Genomic DNA, 26,838 nt, shown 5'->3' on the forward strand with positions numbered 1-26,838 from the left:
AGAAGAGGGAGTCCCTGCGGAACCGTGGAGCCCCACCAGTGGCACCGGGGTGTTGCAGAGCTGCTGTGTGCCACCTCCTAGTGCCCTCCAGCAGCAACCCATGCCTGGGATCGCAGGATGATGGGGATGGAAAACAAGAGTAGCACTGAAAACAAAGCCCTGTCAGCTTGAGTTTCTCGTTTGTTGCCATGTGGCGCAGTACCTTTTTGTGCCTGGATTCTTATCGCTACCAAAGAAAGGGTTTATGTTATCTCAACACCACTTTTTTCATGGGGCGTTTTAAAAAACACTTCACTTGGGTCAGCAAGAAAGCTGCAACGTGGCTGGGGGGGTGCTGTGCCAGAGCCCAGTGTGCCAGTTGTAAAATGAGGTGCAAGGGCTTGCCTTGCCAAGCGTGGCCACGGAAGGGATAGGACTGGTACGTCTGGGGGGAGGCGCGGGGGCTGCCTGCCGAGAAGTAACGCTGGGCTCCTCTCCTCCCGCAGGCATGGCCTTGGCCCAGCGGCAAGTGGCGGTGCAGGAAGGGCCCCTCTACCGCACAGAGGGGTCCCACGTCACGCTGTGGTGCAAGGTGAGCGGCTACCAGGGCCCGGCGGAGCAGAACTTCCAGTGGTCCATCTACTTGCCCTCGGCCCCTGAGCGGGAGGTGCAGATCGTCAGCACTGTCGACCCCTCCTTCCCCTACGCCATCTACACCCAGCGCGTGCGCAGCCGGGGGATCTACGTGGAACGGGTGCAGGGGGACGCTGTCCTGCTGCACATCACCGACCTGCAGGACCGGGATGCCGGGGAGTACGAGTGCCACACGCCCAACACCGACGAGAGGTACTTTGGGAGTTACAGCGCCAAGATGAACCTTGTGGGTAAGCTGTCCTGTTAACAGCATGGCTGGGGCAACGGGGCATCTCCCAGCGGTGTGCAGCAGAAACCCATGAACCCCCCATGTGCGATGTAGTCCACATAAGCCATCAGAAAAAACACCAATGGGGAGAATAGGAGCAGAGAGCAGGGGGCACGGTGGTGTGAATTTCAGGAAATCACGGTATAGAGACATAGGAGAAATCAAGCTTTCTGTAGTAATAAGACCCTTATAAAGAAGAGAAACCAGGCAGCATAGCCGGAGAGAGGAACGTGTGAAGCCATGGCTGAAAGCAAGAGGGACATGGAGCTGATTTACGCAGAGAGAGAGGGGTAGAGAGGCTGCTCCAGATGGCACAAGCTGCAGAGGAGAGAGCTGTGTACCAAAGGTGGCAAAATAGCGGAGCGGGGAAGAGAAGAGCGATAACGAGCGGCACGTAAAGGGAACTGGAGAGATGGTCATCTTCAGGCTCTTAACAGAGGGCAGTGCTGAATGCGTCCTGAAACCAGCACACCGATCAAATTGAGTTGTCTGTAGATAAATGTGGGGGAGTTGGTTTTGGGCTTTTTTTTTGTCTGCGTTAGAAAAATCGAAAACAGGTTCTTTAAAATCTGGAGTATTTCCACAGCACCTCTCTGACTAGTTGATTTGACCTTTTCAAGCTTCAGCTTGCTTTCTGTGTCTCGAAATGGGATTGGATTTGAAGTCTTTAACTGGGCTAACAGCGGTCAAATAGCTTCCATCAAACTCTTTGGCTGAAGGACTCCTAAAAGAGCTCCTCTACAGCAGAGGTGCCCCTCTAGCAAATTTAAACCCACAGACAGCAGGCTTGTTTTCCTTAGGAGATGTTCGTGAGCCTGCTGGTCTCCGGTTTGGAAACCACGTTGGCATTATCCAGGTGTGGTAGCTGGTCAAGGTGTTGCCCGTGCAGGTGGTGTTGACACAAGAAACCTGTTGTGAAAGGAGCAGAGGTGTGAATTTAAATCACAATAGCCATCCTTTGGGCTGTGCTTCCTTGCCCTCCCACTTGTGTGCGCCTTGGCTCCTTCCCTTTGGAGGTGCCAGCCCAGCCACTCTCCCAGGCGAAGCCCCACAGCCTGGGTACAGGCACTTAACTTAGTTGCCTGCTTTCCCATCTGATGTCCATGAGCAGTCAGGAGGTAGATGCCTGAATACTTTTTTCTTTCTTTTTTTTTTTTTGGTAGTTTGGTGATTTGCTTCAGGTGTCCAGGTTTGCAGTTCCCACTTTAGTTTATACAAGTCTGAGTCAGCGCTGCTGCTGTAAAGTCACCTCAGGGAGTGAGACCTATTGAAAACCAACACCCTGTGGAAAAAAAGGTGCCTGGGGGCAGGGTGGGGTTGCGGTAGTCAGGGTTTGCAGCTGGGTTCCTCTGCCAGGGAGCTGCACTTTGTGGAAGGCAGCCCGTGAGCTGGGGTCCTTACAGGAGAGCCGTTAGAGCAAGTGAGAGTACCTGCGTTAGCCGCTGGCGTGGGGCACAGTGCGGGACAGGGATGCGGGCGAGTGTAGCCAGCGTGTCTGATGGCTTGGCAGCGGAGAGCTCCTCCACCGCTCTCCCCAGGGGCTGGGGAGCCAGTGCCCTCCAGGTTTTAACTGTAGCTCAGCAGCTTCTTCCGTGGCCAGCCTGGGGCTTGCTGAGTAAGATGCTTTTGCTCTGTCCCACCCTTGCCACTGGTACAAGGCACGTAAGGTTTGGGACTCCGTAGACACCCATGAATAGTGCTTTGAGGACATTGGCTTCGGGGCTTACGTGTGTCTGGGATGCTCAATAAAATTGATCTAAGGTAACTATTAGTGGATTAGTTAAATGACGTTATGCCCCTTCATGGATGCTTGTGCTCGGAATTTGGGACCCTAATTTGGTTTAGCTTAATTCATTTCTAAAAATTCACTTCAGAAGTGACTTAGGGTCTCTTGTGTTTTGAATGTGTGTATCTGCATAGGTGTTTTCTGTGGTTTAACCAAACTCTGGCAAACTGAATTTTCCAAAGTGCCCTTGCGATGACCTGTAGACAACAAGCCCTTACGGAGGACCTCCTCTTTGGCTTCTGTTCATGTGAACCGGTGCTGACTTCAGCCCTGTTGGACCCTGAAGTCCTGCTGGGGAAACAGACTCCTCTGTGCAGGGCTGGGCAGAGCACACACCCTTTTTTTTCCTGTCATTTTAGCTCTCAGCTACAGGTCATGGGTTTTCAGGCCAGCTTTGTTGCTGCAGACATTATGCAAAAAGAGGTACACGAGAGTTAAATGAGAGTTATTGTTCTCATTTTCTCAGAAACAGAACCAAACTTTTCTTTCATCCAGTTATGAATTTTTAATTGACTCATTAGATTGAGTGGCTCTTTTTTGGCAGCAGCAAAGCCTGGAGGGAGACAGGTTTGTTAGCATCTGTATTCTCTCTGTTTTTGTGTGAAATGGATGGGTTTGGAGCAGTGTTGATTTTAGACTTGCGGCTCTGGGAGCTTTGAGTTGTTGTGTCCTGTGGTTTGAGGGAAGAGTTGAAGGAAGAGTCTCCTCTTTTCAACCGGGCGATACAGCCCTGTGATGGGGGAGCTGGGAGTTTAGGGGGAGCTGGATGGGACGCTGGTGCAGCAGCATACGGGGCTGCTGTCTGCACCGGGACATCTCAGCTTGCAGCAGAGCAGCTGGGATGTGTCTTTGCTCCTGCTATCTGAGCAGCATTGAGGGCTGTATATCTAGGGCTCTGCAGCTGCTAAAAAATAGTCGTCAGCTTCAAAGATGTGCCAGTTGGGCTTGAAAGTACACTTCTATCCACCTCATGAACAGCAAGCATGGTTGGTTGTCCATCTCCCATTTTTGGTGTCTCCACTCGAGGTTCCTTTTCGTTCATTGAGATCTTGGCCAGGATCTAGTACCACTCTGAGGACCTGAAGTCTCTGAATGCCTGGAGTAAGAAGTGCTCCCCAGGCACTTTGTGGGACTCTTATCTGAATTTAGGCATGCAGTGCAAGTGCTAATCTCACTGAAGCTAGGAATGAGGCCAGTAATGTGGTTCAAGGGCCTTCTGCCATGGGGAAATGTGTATCAAGGCTTAACGTTTTTCACCAATCTTCCATTTACTTCAGTTGCTTCAAAAATAAGTCTGTATCTTGCTACCCATCTTCTCATCTCCTCCTGAGCTACATCATTGGGAAGAAGGAGTTATACCTGGGCTGCAAGTTGTGTTAGGAGGAAGAATTTAGGACATCTCAGACTGAGTTGCGGGGACTGAGGGAGGTGGCAAAAAAAAAAATGGGTTCAGCTCTTCAGGATGTTGTGGAACCGTGACCTTGTGATTGATTTATGAGAAAGGATTAGCCCACGTACAAAGTCTGCAACTCCATTGTTTGCCTTCAGAGTTCAGTTCCCTGGGGCTGACACAAAATTGCTGAGGCTAGTTCATGCTCTTTAACTCAGGGTGGGGGGAAAGAATTTTAGAAGATCACGCGAGTGGCCTCTCATTCATCTAACACCAGGCACATTGCCTAAGGTAGATGTTGAGGCAATATCTGCGATCAGAGGACAGAGAGGGACAAATCTGGAGAGCAACGCATCTTTGTTTAAATTAAATGCATTCTTCTCTAAGTTGACTAAAGAGAGAGCCTAGATGTTAGACTTGGGTTAGGCAGCTGGTGTTGAGTGAAATGAATTCTTCCAGTGGCTGAGGACTTGGCTGCTTTTGGAAGCTTCCCCCATGGGGTTCCTAAGCAACTGATGGAAATTTTGGCTTTGTAGTTGAATTGGGAAGACACTTGGGCATACTGAAGAGGGAAGTTACAAAACTGGATCGATTAAAAGGGGGATCTGGGGACCATGTACACCTGACTGGCAATTGTATCGGGGTCCTGGCCTGCTTGTTGCTGGCTGTGAAAAGTACATGGGCTGCTCCTTTGCTTTTTGAAGAAGTTAAGAATTTGCAGGTGAAAGAAAGCAGCATCCCAGTAACATAGCATCACCCCTGGCAGGACAGCAGTATTTTCAGATTGTCATTGGAATTATCCCTTGTCTTTAACTCTTGAAATATGGGCAGAAGGGGAGGTTTCTGTGCAGTAATTTAGGTGGTAAAGCTCCAGGCGTGCTGTGCAATCTGAGATGCTGGTTTGTACTTCTCATCTTATGTTGATGGGTAAATAAACTTGTGTTTTGCTGTGGGGTAGAAGTGAGCACATGGCAGTTACTTCAGAGTGCATGAGTCACTGCAAATTTGTACTCCACTATATCTCTGCAACGAGTTGTTTGTGTGCCTGTACCCTTACTTAGATAACAGCAAAGAGGCCCAGGTCTAACCTCTCAGAAGCTTCAGACTTTATCTCAGTGTTTTTTTATCTGTGCTCCCCAAAACATTGAGCTCTTTTTCAGAGTAAGTGATTTGAGGGAAGAAATCAAGCTTTGAGGTTTTTCTTAAAGATAGTGACAGAGTGGGAGAAAGGGTTTCAAAGCACTTGAGGGGGTCGCAGCTTTTGTACTCTTTATTTTGGGGGAAGCAGCTGTACAGCATCAAGCCTAAAGTAGTTAAAGCAAAAAATGAAAGTGGTTTGGATGGGGGAGAGACCACAACCTCCACGGTACTGCAGAGTAGGAAAGAGCAATTTTGGGGCAGACTTGAGAAACAAGCAGCATTCAGACATGGCTGTCTCAGTGGTGGGCCGGAGCTGCTTGTGGAGCTGGTAGTGCCTGCAGGGATGGTCACTGGGATCTCTTTCCAGCCAGGTGTAGGTGAAAGGGGGGCACAGAGGATTTGCGCTAGCTAGGTGCTATTCAGTGGCTCTCCTGTCCACCCTCTCAGCCTGGCCACACTTCTGCTGTCTGCTATTTCTCATTGGTCTCACCCTGCCCAGGTAGGCTAGTGCCTTGATCTCTGACCTGTTCCCCTGGGTCCTGCCTGGCTGTGACGGCTCCCAGGGGCTGGGTGTGGTTTTTTTGGCTGGCAGCCCCATTGTAGTGAAGTTTCAGCATCGTGCCAGGCTTGGGAGTGGTGGTGGGAGGGCACTGGTGGGATGAAGAGCCAACTGCCTCTCTGCCTGAGGTCAGTGCTGGCTGTGGCTGTGTTTGGTGGGGTCTCATCCCCTAAATGCTGAGCTGCCCAAGTCACTTGCAGCTCTTTGCAGACCAGAACTCAGTCCACGGATACTTTGATCATGCCTTTAGGAGTGTGTCTTGTGGGGGTCCTCTGTGCCCTTGAACTGTGGCATGTAATTGTGTGGCCAGCTGCAAGCCCATGGCTGGGATGGGAAGGATAGCTGTAGGGTGTATCTGAGAGGCTTTGGTGGCATGGGAGGTGGAAGAAAGATTTATGCAGGCCAGACACTTAGCACTGGAAGAGAAGGAACTGCGTGTGTCTCAGACAAGCGTTCAAGAGAAGAAGGCAGGTCTCTCTTGCTGAACTTGCAACCAAAAATCTCCATAATCTCTCTGTGGAGAGCTAAAGGGCATATAGCAGGCAAAAAAGAAAAAAATGAACTTTTATTAGTCCGTACCAGCTACTGCTGCTTGTTGCCAGAAGCTTCCCCTCTTCTTCATCAAGTGCTGCCATATGTGATCTGTCTGCATGCAGAGCAGAGGAAGAAAGTCATGTTGCAGGTTTGCCGTGTTTGAGAGAGCGCTGTCTGCTCCTGGGTACCGGGGGGGACTCAGAGCAAGAGCAGTCACTTCTGCTCACGTGGGGCGCGTGGACCTCGGTGGCTGCTAGTTTATTCTAGCCATCAGCTAGGCTGAAGGTGGCTTTGTGTGAGGGAAGTGTCGAAGAAAGAGGTGGCAGTCTTGCAGACAAGGATCTACCGGTTTTGATAGAAGTCTTTGTGGGCTCTTCTTTCTTCTTTCTATGCTGCCTTTTTCTTCTTCTCCTGAGAGACAGGGGAAAGTGTTTGTCACTGTACATGAGCAAGCAGCTTGTGTCCTGGGGAGGCCAGGCTTTTTTGCAGATGAGCAACAACAGGCAAAAATCGAAACGAGCAGTTCAGACTGCCCCGAGAGGTTGCGCAGGCTCCATCTCTGGAGGGTTTCAAGACCCGACAGGATCAAGCCCTGAGCAGCCTGGTCTGACCTTACAGCTGACCCTGCTTGACCCTGTAGTTGCGCTACAGACCCCCCGAGGTCCCTTCCACTCTGAATTGTCCTACGATCCTGTGATGAACCGCTTGGCTGCTGTGCAGTAGAAATCACTGTTAGGCAGTGGTTTGGAGGGAGGGTGTTTAAGGAAAGGTGTAAAATGGTATCTAGTGGTGATGTCATTGGTGATCTTAACCAGGTGAGAACAGCAAGGACCTATTGTACATTGCCAGATTCTTTTTTCTGGCATGTTTTTTGTATTTCATATGTTTCTTAATTCTTTAGAGAGGTTTCAGGAGTTTGTCTCTATTGCTCTGCTCTGGTGTACGAGGCAGAATTTGGAGATCCTAAGCTCAGATGTCCTAATCTCTCTGAGGCCATCTCGATGGTTTTGCTACCTCTGGTGGCATGGGAGCATGTGTATGTTTTATTTGGCCAAGCTGTCAGTTAACCAAAGTGAATTCTAGGATTAGTGTTGCTGAATTTCCTGCTTTGTGAGTTACATTCATCTTTGCCTGTTAGGGCTGTGCTTGTTGCAGTAATTAGCTCCCCAGAGGAGTAAAATGTCCTTCACTTTCAAATTCCCCTTTAGCTGACATTAAAAAAAAAAAATCAAGTACCTTCTCCTAGGTGGTCCTTTGCAGCTAGACACAGTATTTTGTTCTTACTGTCCTCCTTTACATGCCTAAATCTCTCTGTAGTAGCCTTGAAAAAATATTTGACCTATGCTGCTATGCTTTTTCTTTCTGTTCCTGCTATGGATGGAAAAGGGAGTGTTTGTCTGTTAACAGGGGAGGGATGAGGAGAGGTAAATAAACCTCTGGCAGTTCCTATGGGCACAGTCTGGGGATTTGCACCAGCGAACGAGAGTGTCAGAATCAGAGTTTCTGATGCTGCGGAGCAGTGGGGGGCTGCAGGCATCGGGTCCTATCCTGCATCATGCTGCCAGCTCGCTGCATGTCCCTGGGTACGGCGCTCTCTGTCTCCCTCACCATTTTCCAGCTGGTAAAATTAGGGATGATAGCATACAAGCCTTTCAGAAAGTCTACGCTAAATAATTGTGAAGTGCTTTTTGCTCCTCAGATAGCGGGAGTTAGAAACAAAGGCTTATATTTCAGCTCTGCCTAGTAATGATGCTGAATAGGATTCATCTCCAGTCCTGCTTAGTCATTTCTGATGTCTTGAAAGTATAGCTGCTTAAGCTCACCCAATTTTGCCCTTGCAGAAGCTGTGAGGCTAATAGGTGCTGCCAGACTGAGGGGGCCGGCGGCCCGCGGTGCCAGGGGCAGGTGCGTGGGAGCCCGGTGCAGGCAACCCCGCAGCCGGCAGCTCTGGCGCTGGCAGGAGGGGCTGCTTCCTTACAGCCCGCTGCGGCATGGGCGTGCGTGAAGCCAGTCCAGAGGCTTCATGCCCCTTCTAAATTTAAAACTCCTTCTGGTAAGAGGAAGGCACTAAGACCCGTTTAAATTTCCGGTCTTTTGTTTGTTTGTTTGTTTTTGTTGTTTTAATCTTGGCTTTAGTCATATACAGTCTGGCAATGAATTGCATGGGCTAGTTCTTCCTTGTGCTTTTTCAAACACTTTTTTGTAGATACCATTCAGGTTATAACTGAAAGCTTATAACAGAAGTCTCTGTATGTGTCCTCACATTGCTAGACAAGGTTCGCTCATTATTTTGTGTATCTTTATCTCGTCCCCTGTTACTATTTTCCTGCTAAACACTTCCAGTTACTCCTGTTTCATTGCAGTATGCCATCTCCTATTCTTTCCCATTGGAATTGCTTGCCTGATTTTTACTTTTTTATTGTTGTATTACGTGACATCCCTTCTCCACCTCTCTCCGCGCAGGAGAAATGGAACCAATTTTAGGCAGACCGTACCTGAAAAAAATGGACAATCCATTGTAACCACTCTCTCCCTTCTTAGCTGTTGGTGGTTTTCCTCCCTCGCCTTCCTGCCCTGTCCTTCAAAACTACAGGCAACTTGGTGGCGTGACATGCTTTGCAGGGGGGGGCTCTCAGTGTGGAACTAGTTCTTTCTTTTTTCCCCCTGTCCACCTACCCATTTCTCAAAAAACTGGCATTAGACACATTTGGGGCACATCACTGTATTCCGTATGTTTTTCCTACGTTGTCCCTTTTGAGGTAGAGGTACTTTTTTGAAATTTAGCTAGGGTGTGAAGAAGGTTTACAACAAGAATATGTGTCCTTTTTTTTATGCGTGTCTGTACACTTGTACCTATGCGTTGTTTAAAAAAAAAAAGTATTCTAAAATGCATTTCTAAAAATGTAAATGAATACAGCCTCAGGCAATTGCACAGTTCTCTGCTCGCAAATCTAGGCTGGTCTTTGAAATGAGCCCTCTCGCTTCCAGACTGTCTATGTCTCTTACTTGTCAGGAGGGGAGGCGCAGAAGCCCAAATACTGACTTGCCTTCAGTCTGTAAAGAGCTGCAGTGTTTTGCTTGGGTAGGTTTCTGTGCAGCACTGAGCCTGAATAGTAAAATCAGACCAGTCAGTTAAAATGATCTTTGAACACTAAAGTAGTCTTTCCTGCAAAAGCCTCTTTTCTGAAGGCTTGGAGTCTTCCCCTCTAGTCTGTTCTCTTGCCGGCTCCAGCCGTGCTTGGCTTCACTCGGGCATCTCTCAGGTTGATGGGACTGCGGTGCTCGCTCCTTCCCTGAGCCCTTTGCCTCTTTCAGTGTCAGTGAGGCTGGAGGCTGCAAGGCTTGGGGTCCTCTGCTACCCTGAAATGAGTTACTGCAAAAGCAACACTCTGCTCAGCCCACGCACCTCTTTGCTTGTCTTGCTGGCTCTTCTCTTGTATGCTTTGCCAGTTCCCGGTGAAATGAGGTATTTGGTAGTCTTAAATGTCCTATTTATTTATAGGATGCCTCTCAGTCTGTCCCTCTGAGAAGAGCAATCAGTGGTATAGGCTGTTTGTGTAGATTGCCATAATGTCTGGGTGTTAAGTGATGATAGGAGGTAAAGGATGCAAAGGTTTTTAACTAGGATAGAAAAATCTTTAGCCAGAGTTCCTGATGCATTTGAAGGCCAGCTCTACCACAGGTGGATTACTCGGGACCCTGGGTTCAAATCTTAGGCTCTCCGTCCTTTCCAAGAAAGTGAACTCGGCATGTGAGGGAGCTCTTTCAGGTCGGGCTCTGCTTGCTAATCATGAGAAGCAAAAGGTTTGTCTGGTGTTAGAAGTAGTCTGGTGCCACCTCCCATCTTGAATTTAACATTTCCTCCCAGTGTGGTCTGGGCAGCCCCCAACCTTTTTTTTTTTTCTTTTCTTTTTTCCCCCTCCAAATGATTAGTTTTTCACTACATGCATAACTGAGAGAAGCTCTGGAGGATGAAAGAAATTAAGAGCACAAAAGGAGAGCCAGAAGGAGCCAGGCCGGGTCAGGTGAGCAGGTGGTGGAGCTAGTGGGCTGTAATGTGGGATGGGCAGAGCCTGCTACCTGCCTCCTACTTCCTGCGCACTCGGCAGCTTTCCAGGTGCTGCCTCTGGCTTTACCGACCACCTCGCTGGAGGGCGGCTGAGGGGCACCCATCTCTGCTGCCTGTGCCTCCCTGCTCGTGATGGGTACCGGCGGGGCTGAGCGGCCAGCACAGCCTGGCAGCTCCCTGGCATGGGGACCTGTTCCCAGACTCACCGGCAGAACCTGTTGGCCTTTGTGGCAGCTTTGCCAGAATACCGGGTGGTGGGGCAGAGGCATGAAGTGTGCAGGTTTCTCTGCTTCTGTGCCTCCAAACAGTCTCTCAGCGTTAAATGGGGAAAACAATAACTGCGAGCGCAGCTGGGAACATATGGCACCCGTCCCCTGCCTTAGCAATTGCTCAGTGAACTCTGAAAGTGGAATACGGTCCCCGTGGCTTCAGCCAGCTGCAGCGCTGAGAAATCCTGCGATGGAGCAGTCTGTCATTCGATTACCAGCGAAAATTTCACGTTCCATGTTGCCTATTTTTCCTGCTGCCTCCCTGGGGAGGTTTTTGCTATGCTTACTCCTTCCTCCCACTCCTTTTTTTTTTTTTTTTTTTAATCCGTTTCCCCTGGAGAATTGCTTTATTTCTTCTCTAGTTCCAGCCCCTTAGACTTGGTTGCTCTGCACTTGTGGGTCTGCTGCCCTGAGAGGCAGGGGCAGCTGTTTCTGCCATTGATGCCAATGCTTTTCTTGGGTCAGCTTGGAGAACAAGTAGGTCTGGTGGCGAATGATCGAGTCCCCGTGTAGCAGAGGGGAAGCGCAGTTCCCATTGCTGAGCCAGTCTGCTTCTGTGCCACAAAGCTGCATGCTCATTGTGGTGTGGATGCGCATCTTTTTGTTGAATAATTACAAAACAAACTGGGGGCCAGTGCTTGGGTAAAACACAGAGCAGCAACAAACCCAAAAGCCCCTAGAAGCATTACCGATCATACATCAGATCCTTTTTGTCCTATCAGGCGGGATACCACAAAAGTTGAAAGCCTACTGCTTCTGTCCTGCCACCCAGGAGGGCTCAGAAATGTAAGTGGGTACCCTCTGGTTTGGGCTCCTTATCTGCTAATTTAGAGATGTTGCTGTTGAGCATCCTGCGGGGGAGATTTCTTCTGGTTTAAAGCATCACAGGGTCTCTGCCGTGCTTCTGCTGCCTGCTGGGAGGGGTGAGAAGGGGAGAGCAATGCTTTGGTGCTCCAGGGGGAGGCTTTGGGTCCCAAGGCTGCCCACCTCCTCCTCCAGCCTGAAGTCCTGGCAGGACTGGCCTTTCCCAGTCCCTCTGGCTCCTGCCAGACAGTGCAAGGTCCCACGCTGCTGAGCTCTGCAGCACAAGTGTTTCGCTTCATGTGCTGAGAAGGAAGCCTGACCTGTACTGGGATGGAGCTGCCCCTTGGTAGGGAGAAGCTGGGAGGAGAAATTTTCCATCTTGATTCTGTGGCTGCCCTGTCAGTTTAGCCCTATAACTGCTTTACAATCTTTATCTGATATAGGTTTAAGAGGATTTCCCTGGGCGCAGAGGGATTATTATAAGTCAGAGAGCAGTCTCCAGCTGATATTCCTTCGGCAAGTATTTATTTTAAGAGGGTTTAACAGTATTTAATTTTTTAAATTTTTTTTTTTTGCATGGGTTATAAGTAAATTGTTTACATTATGAGAGAAGTAGAGCCTGGATAAAATGAAGGAATGTATTATTACTTTCCAGGCTGGGGGTGGTGGAAGGAAAGCAGCAGCTGGAGGCGGGGAGGAAAGAAGATAAAATAGTAATGTTGAGGGAAACGTAACATTATTCCACGCGGCACTGATTAGTAATACTGCCAAACAGCTGTTTATAAATAGGAGTTATAATGGGAAGGAGAGCTGCAAGGAACGTGAGAGTGCTGCAGGCAGTGCTGGCTCATCATTTAAGGAGGGGGTGGCTTCTATCAACCATGTATCTGCCCCCTGGGGGTACCAGAGGCTGTGCTGCTGCAGCGCCCAGGAGCACGGGGGGGATGGGGGTGCCCCATGCACCTTCCCGAGCCCTTGTAGGATGGCGATCAGTTGTCTTTACACTAATGTGTTCCCCCCAGTTTAAGGTTTTCGTGCCGCCTTCAGAAAAGAAGAGCAGTGGCGACCCTTGGCATTGGGAAAGCTGTGCCTGCAGGAGAAAAGTCTCCTTTCAAGCCACATGCGGGCTGTTTCTTTATCCTCTCCCTCCCTCCAGCAGCCTTTATTGACGGCAGACGGCTCCGGGGCTGTGCGCACACATCCAGAAGTCGTGCTGGCTTAGCGAGAGCCGCCTTCTGGCCGCCTGTGCCCAGACAGCGTCCACAGTCCTTGGAGTATTTCAGAGGATGCTAATGGGATGGGATGGGATTAGCTGCCCCACTTGCCCTTGCCATCAACAAGAGATGTTTCTAGAGAGCCTACAAAGAGGAGCAAAGCCAGAGCTAACCAGGCGAACCTGAACAAAGGCGCTTTTGAATGTGGAGAGAAGCGTGATTTTGCCCTCTGGCCCTACAGAGGCAAGAGGTGGGGCTGCTCTGCTCCCCATTTAAAATCTGAATGAGCCTCTGCCTTAAGGGATTGTCATTGGCTGAGTTGGTACTAATGGGCTGGATGCCCTTCAGTGTCCCTGCTCAGTCCTGCTTCAGTTCCCTGACACTGTGTTTCAACATACTGCACCCTTTAGGGCTTTATTCCTTACGGTGTACTAGTTAAAATGGTAACTTAGGGCTCTGCAAAGAAATGTTGTGGCTAGGGATGCCTGTCTTGGGGAAGTGTGTCACGATGGGCAGGGGTTTCCGGGCAGGGATGCTGCTGTCCTAGGCATGGTGTGCTCTGAGCACTTAACTTTCTTAGACCCTACCATTCTTTGGTTTTAGCTGCCTGTTCAAGAGAGCAAGATTTTTATAAAACCATTCCTTACCAAATGCATTTCACAACTGTAACTTTTAATGCCAAACTTACTGAGGGTGAGAAGATTTAGAGACCAATTTTTTTATGACTTTGTGCTGCTGCATGGAAACAAAGAGAAGATCCCAAAGCAGAAGGTTACTTATCAGAGGGTTAATGACAAGGCTCATGAGCTTTGTCCTCTGAAGAATTGTATCAGCATGCCACAGATGACCACAGGCGCTCTGGCAGTCTGTTGTCACCTTTTGAGCTCTCTCAGGTGTACTGATGCCACCTGTCCGCAGATAGGACTCCTTGCAAAACTGCAGGTGATGGTCGTGCACGATGGACAGCCTACCTGGCACTGCGGCTGGAAGGTGGGAACGCTGGCGCAGCAATGCTAGCCTCCAGGGAAGGGGAAGCTGGTGGAGAGGTGGGGTTGCTGGAGGCATGAGCTGTTCATTTGGAGAGACTTTGTGCTTCGGAGGAGCTCCCCGGCTGCAGGTGCTGACCAGAAGGGCTGACCTGAGAGGGGCAGTGGCTGTGGGATGCACAGAGATGCACTAGGGCCACAGGGATGTTTCCAGCCTCTTCCCTTCTGCAGTGATATCCTGGGCCAATGTGTCACCAACGGGGGATACTGCTCAGGTCACACCTCTGCGGTGGCACTGCAGAGCTTATCTGTCGAGTAAAGTTAGGAGTGCTGCCCATCATCCAGAAAGCTCCACTCGAGCTGTTTGGCAGCTGAAGCTGCATAAATGTATTAGCGTATCTGGAGGAACACAGTGGTTGGTGCAGGTGGTCCTGGGGGATAAGCCTCCCTTTGCACGAGGGGCTCCTGCCTCGAATCTGGGGCCTGGGGTGCAGGGTAAGCTGAGCCAAAGATGGAGCCCTTTGGCTGCGGTGTGGTTGGGAGGAACTGAGGGGCTCCTGCCCTTGCTGGGAACGGGAAGTTTGTAGTCGTCCCAGTGCTGGACTGGGCAACGTGAAGGGGAGCGAATGGAGGCATGCAAGGCAGAGAGTGAGCAGGCTGAGGGAGACGGGAGGTGAGGGAGTTAAAAACAAGCAAAAGGTGGTGGGAAAAAAGAGAGCCAGCTGAAAAGGGAGCCCGAAGGAAAGCAGGAACAGCAGCACTGGGAAGGCAAGAGGAGGAGGGAGTGTGGAAGTGGCAGGTGGGGGGACCTCGGACGGGGTTTTGTCATGAAGAGCAGCGGGGCGTGTAGGAGGATGGCGTCTGAGAGGTACTGGAGCAGGGAGGGCTGCACGTGGGATGACCAGTGAGGGACTGTGGCTGGGGTGGAAGGAGTGTCCTTGTGCCCTCCTGCAATGGGAGGGGGTCCCAAAGGCGCCAGAGACATGAGCTGTGGCCTCCTGCAGGTATCTCGTGGGGGCTCTTTCCCCACCCTTTCCGTGCGTACTTCGAGTGCCCTAGATGCTGTTTCAGGCTCTTGACCCCAGAGCAGGCTATGGGGGTTTCAGTGCTGTCTTCCATCAGGGCCATCAGGATGCAGTAATTACCTTTGTGCTCCTGCCTCCTACTCTTTCTTCCTCTTGCAACTGGGAAGTCAGAGGCAGCGACGGCGCACTTTGAGGAGCTCCTTTTGAAGTGACTGTGAGTCACAGGGGCTGGCGAGCGGCGGGGAGTGAAATGCCGGCGCCCAGTACTCTCAGATCATTTCTGCTCCTTTGTGTTTGTGGCCAGAGCAGCGCGTGCTGCGTGCCCGTCCTCGGAGACACTGGGCTCGTCAGATCTCATCTGTTTCGAAAGGCTCCTGCCGAGGGTCTGATGTCAAGGGAGGAAAGGGGAGAGGAGGAACCAGGACACCAGACACGTGCTGGGCTGGGAGGCAGTGCAGTGGCTTCGGGTCGCGTCCGTGGGGTCAGGCTTAGCCAGAGCCTGTTGCTGTAGATAAGCGCAGTGCCGGCTCAGGATGCTGCATGGGTGCTGAGCTGCTCCTTGGCAGCGGTGGGATGAGTTTCTGCAGGCAGCCCTGTCGCAGACCATCAGTACAGGAAGATGGACCTGTCATCTCCTGTGGTATGTTCAGGCCACAGGATGCTCTGGTAGGCCTAAATCTAGCTGGATAACTGCGGACAGTTTGCACTAATAAGATGTTTTAGCTGACATGTGTGCCCCAGGAGCCACCCCAGAACCCTCCGCTCCTTGGACCACTCCCCAAAAGGCTGGAAGGTGCTTTCCATTGCTGCTAAGGTGTAATGGGTTTGAACCAGCCACCACAGTCCCAGTCCTATTACTGGTCCACCCCAAAGGGCCACCCGTCCTGTCCCTTATTATCTGCTGGTTGAAGTTGTCAAGACTGAAATGTAGATCCTCCTGTTAACTGCCAGGACACAGTGCTGCTGTTGAGCGTTCAGGGCCACTGTCTGGAGCAGCAGGACAGCCAGCCTGCCAGTGAAACCCCTGTATGCCATCTGGAGCAGAGCCTGATTAAGTTTATGAAACCTGACAAGATCACAGCCCAAGGTGGTATTGCTGGAGGCTGCTTGACTGGGAACTGTGTTCCCGCTGCAGCAGCACGAGTGTTAGGGATGTGTCACTTGAAGTCTGTCATGACACATATCTAGCCGTTGAATAGGGAGCATGTGAAAGTCTCTTGCAGTTGTTAGCCTGCCAGCAGCGTGCAGGGAGAGCCTCCTCCCAAAAGAGGCATGGGCTGCATCTGCCTGCAAATGAGCAGCCTCTCGTTTTGTGCTGTGTGATGTCCCATCTCAGCTTTGAACAGGTGGTCCCCTGACCAAGCGAACGCTGGCCAGGACATGGCTCTTCCACCTCTGCAGGTACAGTGACCTCTCCACCTTGGCTGGTGTGTCGTCCCCCCTGAATAATCATGCTCTGCGACCTGCAAAGGACATCCCCATAGCCCTGCTGCTCCGTCAGTAGCCTGCGTCGCTTTGACCCCAAGCAAGAAGCCATTGCCCGTTTGTCAGGGCATGGCAGTCGGTGCCTGAGGGTGCAGTGTGGTACCTGCTGTGGGTCTGGCAGCCAGCAGAGCAGGGGCTGATGCACGAGGCCCTGTGGCCTGCTCACCATCAGCTAAAATAAACTCTAAAGCAATGCATCCCATGGTACAACCTGGGTAGGAGCCTACCTGGCTCACCACCTCTGCCGTAATAGCTATTGCAGGGATCTTCATGCTGCTTGTTGTGGATCTGCATAAAATCAGAGGCTTATATTTCCTAGCAATCAGTATTTCTCAGGCAGGCGCTGCCCTCGTTCCTGCTGGTCAGATTTGTGTTAGTCTGGGAGAAGCAGCAGCTTCTTAAACAGACCAGCTCTTACGCCTTTGTTTCCTTCAGTCCCGCTGGGTTAATCTCCTTCTTGGCACCTGATTATTTGCCGCTGCAGGGAATGCACATGGGTTTGCCGGATGCGTGTTTGAAATTCTCATTTTGCTGGCTTTAATCCCCGTCTGGGAGCTGTGGCCAGGTCCCAGGGGCCGTGGGTGGATTAGTTAATACCTGAGCCCCCCCCGGGAACCTGCTCCTGAGCAGCTCTTGTCACCTCTGCCTCTCCCTGTGGCAGGTGGCTCTCAGGTATCTCTGAGGGAGGTGTTGTAGTGAACGGACCACTTCTTCCACACAGTTATTAAGTGTTTTGTGTTCCCTGCGAGGCCGGTGAGCATTGGTATTGCTGGCTTAGCAGCAGGCCAGCTGAGAGACAGGGATGGGGGCTCGCAGGGCTGCGTGGTCAGGCGAGGGACAGAGGTCCCCTCCTCCTGCTCCTGCCATGAGCTCCTCTCCTCCGCCTCTGAAACATGCCAGGCGTTGACACAGCTGGCACAAACTTTGCTATACTTCTGCGAGCCACCAGTTCCTCTCCACCTCCTGCAGCTCCAGCTCTTTGCCCGGTGCTTCTGCAGGAAACAGTGCACAAAACTTTTCAGGCCAGTTCTCCATGTTGCTGCCACCTCCTTCGGCCGGGACCCCTGGAGATGCCCGCAATTGCCTTTTCAGTGTTCCTCTGCCACCCCATTGTACTGCTGCCTGGGCAGGGCTCTCACGCGGTCCCGTTCCCCTCTTCCAGTGCCCTTGTGCTGCTGTGGGTCTAGACCATTCCCGGTGGAGCTGAGGGTGCACTCTGTCCCCCCGCCATGTGGTACCCGTTCTCCCCCAGCCCCGTGGGAAGCATGTCTGAGGTCCCTAGCTCCTGGCCCCCTGTTAAGTTATCCGTTGTTTTTTTAGGATGCTCGGTTTCCTCTCTTTTTCTTTTCCCCCCTCCGGGTGCTTTTGTCAGTGTGTAATTAGCTGGCACGGCACGGAGGCGTCAATCCCCGGAGTGCTCTCTCACTGACATTAGCAGCAGACGGTGACTAAAACAAAGAGACAGCTCAGCGCGTGCCACACGCTCACTTTGTACGTCTCGTACTCCTCGCTGCTGTTGGGAGCTCAAAAGGGATCGCAGATGTGGAATAAACGGGAGCGCTTTGAACAAGTGGCACCGTAATCCCTCCTTGCCCCCACCCCCTACCCCCCTTTTTGCAGACATTAGTTTGATTAAAATTGCATGAGCCCGCACACGGGTGTATTTTATTTTATTTATTTATTTCCTCCCAGCGAGAGACTGGTTTGAGGTCTGCCCTGTGGGAAAGCAGCCGGGGGGATGCTGGGGAATTCGGGGTGTTTTCAAAAACTTTCCCTCTGCGGAGCTTACAGCTGGCTGCTGCGGGGCTGGTTGTACTGGCGAGACCTGCTTTTCCTGCGGGACGCTGAACGTGAGCACCTTCTTCCCTGCAGAGCCTGACGTGCTTGCTGGTGGTGCATGGGTGTGCGCCGGGCAGGCGGGGGCCCCTTCCAGCAGTGGTGCGGGGCGGCAGCATCAGGAAGGGTGTGGTAAGCTTGCTCTAGCAAATCTTCACCCAAGGCTTTCCAGGTTACTGAGGGCATCTCTGTGGCTGAGGGTGGGTGTAAACAGCCAGTTTAAAACCTAGGTGACCGTATGGGAACTAAATTAAAATACTGATAAAACAAAAATAGATATATTCTGTTTTCTTTTTCAGCCAGGTTTATGCACCCAGGTTGGCAAGAAGTGAAGTCTTCACTACCATTTGCAGCATCCTTCTGTCTCCCTAGAAACAGGGAGATGGCATGGAGAGTAGGAGATTACTTTGTACTCCAGTCCTATTCCATTCTCCAAACACAGTATTTTTGCCAATGCTGTGGCAGTGCTATGTAAAAACTGTCGTACTCCTTGGTGGGCATTTATAGAATGGGCTCTGTCTTCCTGCCCCATCGAGGGGCCCATACAATTCAGTTTTTGTATGTTTTCCCCTGTTTTGGAAAAGGAAGATGCTATTTTCTTCCCTTCAGGAGGGCTTACTAATTTTAATGAAATGTTTGCAAAGTGCATGACTCTCCATCAAGGGCTCTGTTACACGCCAAGTGTGGTTTCCTTGTCTGCATCCTCACTCTGCCCTCCTTGTGCCTCTGCATTTTTGGCCAGGAGGAGCAGTGAAAGGGGCTGGTGGCTCCTGCACGTGCTTATCCCAGGGCACCGTGAGCTGCCTGCGGGTTTAATCTTTCTTCTCGGACATCAACGTGTGACATGGGGCTCTGGGGAGTTGGGCCAGGGGTAGCTGGCATCCTGGGTACCAGCTGGCTGTTCTGCCCTGAAGTCCTCCAGCTCAGCTGCTCTGCAGGCTGTCAGGTGTGGCTTGCAAGCCCGTGCACTTTTCGGAAGGTGGAAATCTGGTGGGAGCTGTACCTTGCCAGCAGGAGATGGCTTCCTCTCCTCCTCCCTGCCCTCAGGGGTGAAACGGTCCTTCATACTGTTTGGAGGATAGCAAGGCTGCGTGCAATTAAAGTGCAAGACCCTGGTGAGTGCTCTGTGCAAGGGATTCAAAACCCTGGTGGGTCCCCCCCTAAGGCAAGAGGAGCCCCCCGCGGCCCTTCTCATCAGCTGGTGTGCAATGTGACCATCGCCTGGTGTCCCCTGGCACTGAGACCAGCCTTTAGTGACACCCCCATATCTACCTCCCTTTATGAGGAGTGGCCCCTCCGCTCGGCAATGGGGCAGGGGCATGTCCCGCAAGAGGCTGTGCCGGTGCCTCCTCCAGCAGGTCTTGCTGCAGGGTGCAGCTCCCCGGGTTTGACAGGAGTGCGGCTGCTTGCCTGCTCCACGGACTGGAAATTTTAGGCCAGCCAGAAGAGGTTAGCATAACAAAGCGGCAGGTGAGAGGGAGGCATTGAATTTCAATAAACCAGCAACTGGGGAATGAAATCTCCTTGCTTATAATTCAAGCTCCTGGCTCAGGCGTCCCTCTTGCTTACCTTCGAGCAAATCTGCTGTAATGCATAGGAAACAGCTCAGCAACTGCAGTCCTGGCTGCCATTGAGGTGGAGGCTGGGGTTTATTAAAGACCTGCAGAGCTCTGTTAAAAAAAAAAAAAAAAAAAAAAAAAATCATCTTCTTGGACTTAATCATTACAAGGCAAATATTTGAATAGGTAGGGGAAAGCGTTTTGCTGAAATTGGATGATCCCTTTCATATTTATGCTTAGTTACGCTTGCTCTGCATGTATTTGGATGCTTGGCCGGGGGCGAGAGGGAGGTGAAGGATGAAAGGGACTTGGTACGGAGGGGGAAAATGGGAGCAGGGAGAGATTAAAACGGAGAAGAAAGCAAAGGAAACTACTGAAGGTTAAAAATAATAACAGTTAGGCTGGGGGGACCAAGAAGAGTCAGAAAAATAAAGCAGGGCCTTTGAAGAAAAAGGGAATAGACAGTGAAGCCTCTTAGTAAAATTTAAATGGCTGAGTCTGAAGATAAATGAGGAGCCTGCAAAGAAACAATGAAAATAATAATTTAAAAAAAAAAGTGGAAGATAGGAAGGAGGGAAATATTTAAAAGGAAAATGAGAGGTTTTTGCAGGTGTATGCTGTTGAGCATGTCAGCAGAGATGCTCCATAATCTCCTCTAATAATGTGATGGGTACTGGGGGCTTTGTAAAAACAAACAAAGCCCAAACCTTGCAATTATTTTTTCAGTGAGGTGAAGTTTCCTGAGCACGTAAAGCTGACAGTGTCCTCCTTTTGCAGGTCTCCCCAGCTGCGGCTTACGATCCAGCCTTTCCTTCCCGGGGGACTATATGCCAGGAGCTGCTGCTGCAGATAATAAGCACGGCCTCTCCTGGGGCACCGCTGGCTTTCGCTCCAGATACGGGGAGACCAGAGAGGCGGCGGTTCAGTGCTTGCCTGGGGTTGCACAGCCAACAAGGTGCTCCCTGCCAGGCAGTGAAGGAAAGGGACTTTGATTTTACCTTGGGAAAATGCTGCCATTCTCCACCCAAAAGTGTTGGGCTGTAGGGGGCTGTTTGTCATGGTTTGGTCTGTTTTGCTGAGTCCCGATGGAGGTGGTTGGGGGTTTTAGGAAAGAGGGGACATGGCGCCCTGCTTGCTAAGAAGGAGCCAACCTCCCATTGGGCTACTGGGAGGGTTTGTAAGATGGTCACCTCTTTTGTCCCTAGTTAGGTCCTTGGCACTGTGGGGAGTTTCTTGACTTAGTGGGACGCGGCTCTGATAGATGAAGACAGACTGCTCTGGGGAGGTATGATACTGCTTGCACTAGTGAGTGGCCGGGTCTAACCCATAGGCAGGCAGGTAGAAGAGTACAGTTGCTCCAAGCTTGCCTGACTTGTTGCTCCTTCAGCACTGACTCTGTGAGTAGCTGTGCACAGCAAAATGGGGAAAGGCCGAGTTCACTGACCTTGCCTTCTTTCCTCTCCCGGTGGAGGAGTTTCTTTATGGTGTGTTTGACTCCCACCAGGGGCAGTCTTGCTGCCATCCACACTGTGCGTGCCTGGATGGGGCTGCGTGTGTCAGTCCCTCCATGGAGATACCGTTTTCAGGAGCCGGTGCTGCATAGTTTAGTGGAAAGTCGTCTCAAAACCTGTGTGAACAGTGTATTAGTCAACGCCCAGGTAGGACCACAGCAGTCGCCATAAACTCTAGAGGTGGGAAGCAGATGTGTGTCTCTTTTCCTTAAAGGAAAAAGATTGAATCACAGGGACCTAACTGACCATACCTTAAAATAAAAAAAGGAAGTAGGAGACTGGTGGAGGTGAAACTCAGCAAGCCAGTCACCGCTGTTAGCCCCTGTTAGGCTGCACATCCATCCCTTGCAGCTCCACTGCTGCACTCAGGGTGAGCATGGTACATTGGCTGGGGATGTGGCTGCCTCTTCCCCACTTAGGCTGTGTTTCCAGGGTGCAAACGTCCCATGGGCCGTGGGAAGGGGCTCCTGCGTCAGACTTAACTGAAGCGGATGGAAGGCCATGCTCTCAATGTTCTCAGTGTGATGGTGTGCACCTCAGCAGCTCTATGGGTACAGGAGGAGCATTTGTCAGCCTCCTAGGAATTTAATCTTCACATTTTTCTCATATTGTTTTTGGGCACTCTTGGGAGTTGAATTTGCATTGGTGGCATGAAAGGAATTGGCTTTTCACTTGCAACATATGGGGTAGTGAGTTTTGCATTTGGCCTGTGTGTCTTTTCCACAATCTTATTAACCCCCCCCCACTATGTGGACAACCTTAAATTCCTTAAATTATCAAAGTAAACTGCATGGATTAAAGTCTGCTGCAAAACTGTATTAACAGACAAGGATAAGAGGCTGCATTAGTTTAACTGAAATCACTTTGCATGGATTTTTCTGGCATAAACCAGTCCTTAATAGATCCAGAATGTCTGAGGATGATCGAGTACTCAAATAAACTTGCAATGAATTTTAAGGGGAAATAGCTTTCTGTCTCTTTTATGTTAGGGTTTTTTTTTTGTGATGGCTAGAAGAATGAACATTTTTCTTAAACAAGGGTGTTTGTTTTTTTTTTTTCTTTTTTTAAATCACTTTCCTGCTTGTTTATTTTGGGGGAGTAGTGTGCAGTGTTGCTGTATAATTCATTTTGCTATAGAGTGGTGGCATTTGGAAGAATGTGCCTGAAAGGGCTGTTTGGAGCCTCAGGTGTGAGCTGGGAGTCTTCTCCCATCTCTGCCAATGGGCCGCAGGTAGCAAGTCTTTCCCAAGGAAGTTTTCTCCCAAGTGTGCCCATTAATAGAAACAAGCCGGGACTTGGGAGCTGTAAGAGTCCAACTGAAGCTCCCTTCCCTTATTGATTTCCCCGCTCTCCTTTCTGTGCTGTCATGATTCCACTAGTTCTTCAGTCACCCTTGAGACTGCCAGGGCACAGGAGACCTGAATACCTAATGTGCTCAAGCAAGGGTTTTGGCAAAAAAACAGAATAATTAAGGGGAAAAAAAACCTTTCTTGCCATTTTAATGTAACAGAAAAAGGAACAGGCTAAAGCTCTTTTCTTCTTCCTTTTTGAAGGTCGTGTTTACAGGAATTTAGCTGTGATCTGAAATGTGATAGCCTTCAAAACTGTCCCTCTTTGTCTAGCTTACAGGGAACAAAACACCTATAGGCAAGGAGGGAGGACATGTGCTACCTATGCCACAAAACAAGGCTCCTGAGTCTACCTTTTTTGTTTGAGTGGGTGGGTGGGTCCCCCGTTTAGACAGGATAGCATGCTGATACCAGTGCTGAGTTTGGAGAAGATTTCTTTTATAAAAGAAAGAATAAATGTGAGCAGAGGAACTAGTGAAGCTTGGTTTCCTGTGGGTTTTGCTTCATGGTTGAATTCCTAGGTATCTAATAAAGTGCAATTATTGTTTTTCCTTGATTGGGGTATCCCCATGGTTGTCTTCCCAGGTGACTTCTTTGGTGTCTAAGTTGACCAGACATTGCATTGTTCCCTGCAGAGAAATATTAATATGTGACCGGGTATCTCCTCTACTTCTCCAGCAATTCATGAAACCCGTGAAACTTATTCTGAGACTGCTATCCATCTCTCAGTATTTGTTTGAGAGCTTTAGTCACTCTCAAAGCAGTTGCTACTTGCTAAAGTTAGGTGGGAGACAGGCGCACACACACTCACACTGTAATTGCATAGTCTCATTTCATCGGTGGGGACACGCACCGTATCCTGCTCTTCTTCCATCTAAGGCAGAAGGGTAATGCTTCTGCAGAGCGTGCAGCATGAACTGCGAGCCTCATCGCCTGGGTACTAAGCTGTGCACAGGGACTGTGTTACAGCAGACTCCCAGTCCCCTCGGTGGTACTAAGAGGGGATCAGCCAGGCTCCCACACAACTTCCTTTCACGTGGCAGGAGAAAAGCTATTAAATGGGTTGTGGGTCCATGCACCTGCCATGAGTTAAATAATTAATCTGCTCTGATGATTTGCCATTGGTGTGCTCTGCTTTTGGTAATGTGATGATCGCTTGCATCGACTAATTGGTCATAATTCTGCAGATCAACTCGTCTTGATTCCCAGTTCTACTTGCTTGTAAAAAAAAGCCACTTGGATCAAGTAGTTGTGAGAAGTTTATTCCTCCCACAGATGGTACAGGATGAGGGTGATGCAAGAATAAGTTTCTTACCAGTATCCCAATATGTTCTTTATTTCCATACCATAGCTCATCTGCATGAGAGATCTTGGGCTTTCAAACTTTACAGGTGCTTGTGAGACAAGCCATTACCTTTGTGCAAGAGAGGGTGAAATAGGCCCTGAGCAGATTCAGCCTGAGGCACGGATCAGGCAGAGCTGGTGGCACTTCTGGATGTGAAACATAGGTGGCTGAAGCTTTACAGGAAAATCTTCCCTGTTGTTGTCTCCTCTTGAAACCTAAGTATTGGTAGGAAGAGGTTAACCTGAGGATGCCTATCAGCCAGAGGCTGATACAAAGGGTAGAGATGTAAGAAGATACTGTCCAAAAATACTGCTGTGGTGAGAAGCCCATCCTGCGGTGTCTGGTCTTTCAGCAGTCTAAAAGTATTATCTTTGGGTCTTGCTCCCTTATTTTTCTTTCATAGGAGTCCAGGACATACAGAGATCCCCTGTTCTTGTTAACTGCTGAGAAGAGCTTCCCTCTCCCTCCTTCTGCTCAAGAGTCTCTTCAGGCTGATGTGAGTTGGCGGTATTTCCATTATGCTGTACTTTCCTCAATCTGCTGAGCAGACAGCAACCAGCAGAGTATCTGCTGCTGTTCCTGGGCATGCCTCCCTTGGTGTCTCAGCCAGTTAAACTCCAGAGCCTACCTCTGTCGAGGGCATTCCCGAGAAGCAGCAGCGCAAGTGAAATGCTTCAGGCTGGTCATTTTGCCATTTACCTATGGGGTAGTGAATAGCAGCTCGGAAGCTGGCAGCTTGCAGAGCCTTTTGCACTCAGATGCAGTGGTGAAACTGGGAAAACTGGAGCTGTCTGGAGACCTGGGGACAGCAGTGTGTCAGCTGTGCTTGGCTCTCACTCAGAGGCTTCACCAGTAGAAGGCTGGAAGTGCTATAAATACAATCCTGAATTCTGCTGGAGTCAGTGATATTGATCTTGCACTGGAGACATCATGGAAACTTCCTATTTACTAGTTTATTTCATGAGTTGTTTTCTTTACTGTTTTGAGTGGGTTTTTTAATGCACTACTTTGATACAGTGTGTGCCTTTGGGTTAATGATAGGTGCACCAAAAGCATCTTCTCCTTATTTTAATGTGAGATTTATTTCCTGAACTCTTGATTTTAAATGCCCACTGGCTCCTGCAAAGGATTTGGGGTGTCCTGGAAAACTTGGAGCACTGTGCCCTAGAAGACCTACCTGTATTTTGCAAGACTCAGACCTTTCCCTTCTGACTGTAACCATCGGTGGTGTGCATCTGTGCTGCTGGCTCTGAGTGAGCGGTCTTCCTATGGGGCTGCTCACCTCGTGGGAGTCACTTGGTGAGCAGGACAAGCAACCAGTGGCTGTAAAGCTGGAGAAAGTGTCCACCTCTTTCTGAAATGATGCTTCCATTCAGCATTTAGCATGTGTCACAGAAGACCACCCGGTGGTTTCTCTGTGGCTAACTCTGCTGTCAGTTCATTGAGGTTGCTTGAAGCACTTACTGCTGGGGAAGAGCAAAGCTTCCCCTGGATAGTCGTCTCACCCCCTCCACATAAGAAGGGTCCAAGGGCCATTCCAAAAACATTTGGAAACCAATTTGTATGGCAGGAACTAACTATTGAGTGAATCCTTTCTGCCTGTCTGTCTGGTTTAGGAGCTGCTGTCTTAGAGGTGGTGAACAAAAGGGTTTCTTCACACACCTTGCCAAGGCAGTGCAGAACTTCATGACAGAGAGCTGCCATTATTTCCATCAACTGATCCTTGTTCACAGCTTTTCCCACTGCCTCGACATGCCCTGTCATCTTCCTCATCTCCTTCAAATATAGCACGGTTTGTAAGGAAAAGTGATGTCCCCTTCTGTAGCTCTGTGTGGGGATGCTGCTCAAGCCTTGCAGACAGTGCCCTTGTGCAGGGAGAGCGACTTGATGGTGGCCATCTGTCATTGGGGTGATAACCAGAGAGGTTCATAGAAATCTGAGAGAAGGTAGAATGGGAGAAGGGGAGAAAGGAAGGGCGCTGCGTGCTTTGAAATGCCCAGATTGATGAATATAAAAATAAATACATTTATTAGAAGATTTCAGTATAAAGATGCCAAGCGCTCTCATGCAGAAAGTCAACTGGTTGCGCGTGCCAGACTAGCTTTTCCAGACTAGCTGATTGCTACACTGGAGCAAGAGAACACCTTTTTTGCACAGTCTCAAAAGCCCTTCCAAGCACAGCATTTCACCTCTCCTCTTCTTATCCTCTGTCCCCCAAATGACCGCCACCTGAACTAGAAGAAGCTTGGAGCATGAAAAGCTCAAAGAGGAGAGACAACCACAGCCACATGCGTAAGAGGCAAAATTACAGAAGTACAGTAGGAAAAAAACCTCACCGGTGAAATAGATTTGCAGAAGTGGATGTTACCTGGTTTTATCTATGATACCTTGATCAGATGGCAGAAGTCTGTCAACTCTTTGGCTAAATTTGCATTACTCCTCTTAATTCTGCTTTCCACAGTCTCTAGTGCAGGAGGGGAGAGCAGGTGGTCCTCGTAGTTGGAGAACTTGGACTCCATCCTGCGAGAGCCAGACTGTGCCTTTCATTCATCACAGGAGTGCCAGCTTTAGAGTGATGGTTCTGAGCTGCCAAAACCTTGTTGGAGGACAGTAGCTTGGAAATATCAAAAAGAACCAACATCCTTCATTCCAGCTCCCATAAATCCCTCCAGTTCACGCTGACTTCGTGGCTCAGTAGATGGTTGTTGTCTGGTGAAGATGTATGTTTGTATAATACGTTATGAACAATTTCCATGCTTTAAACAGGACTGTTAGAGAAAGAAAAGATTTCCACTGTCTGAGTTTGTATGGGGGGTTTTTTTGTTCTTAGATTTCAAAACTTTTTCTCATCTACTTAATAGCTACTTTATGTTTCTCAGTAATCTGTATGTGAAGACGACGCGATTCTGGTCTCTCCTTCCCTGTCCGTGTGTCAGGACGCCAACATTTTCACTTTGTCTTCCCATGGGAACTTAAGACCCAGACCTGGGCTGAAGAGAAATTTGGGCTGTAATAGAGAATAAAGCCTAATTCTGTGCTTCCTTCAGTGCTTTGCTTGTGAGGGCTGAAATGCTCC

At 49.9% G+C, this 26,838-nt stretch overlaps 1 protein-coding gene across 1 annotated transcript in view; it reads left to right on the plus strand.

The window, feature by feature from the left end:
• Positions 1 to 487: 487 nt before the first annotated feature.
• The window catches only part of IGSF3 (immunoglobulin superfamily, member 3), a 70,200-nt gene continuing 43,849 nt past the window's right edge, over positions 488 to 26,838 (plus strand). The window contains exon 1 of the mRNA XM_009323908.1: positions 488 to 863. Coding sequence (XP_009322183.1) covers positions 488 to 863 — 376 coding nt within the window. The remainder of the gene's footprint in view (positions 864 to 26,838) is intronic.

This window comes from Pygoscelis adeliae, unplaced genomic scaffold (assembly GCF_000699105.1).
Source record: "Pygoscelis adeliae isolate BGI_AS28 unplaced genomic scaffold, ASM69910v1 Scaffold124, whole genome shotgun sequence".
Classification (NCBI taxonomy): domain Eukaryota; kingdom Metazoa; phylum Chordata; class Aves; order Sphenisciformes; family Spheniscidae; genus Pygoscelis; species Pygoscelis adeliae.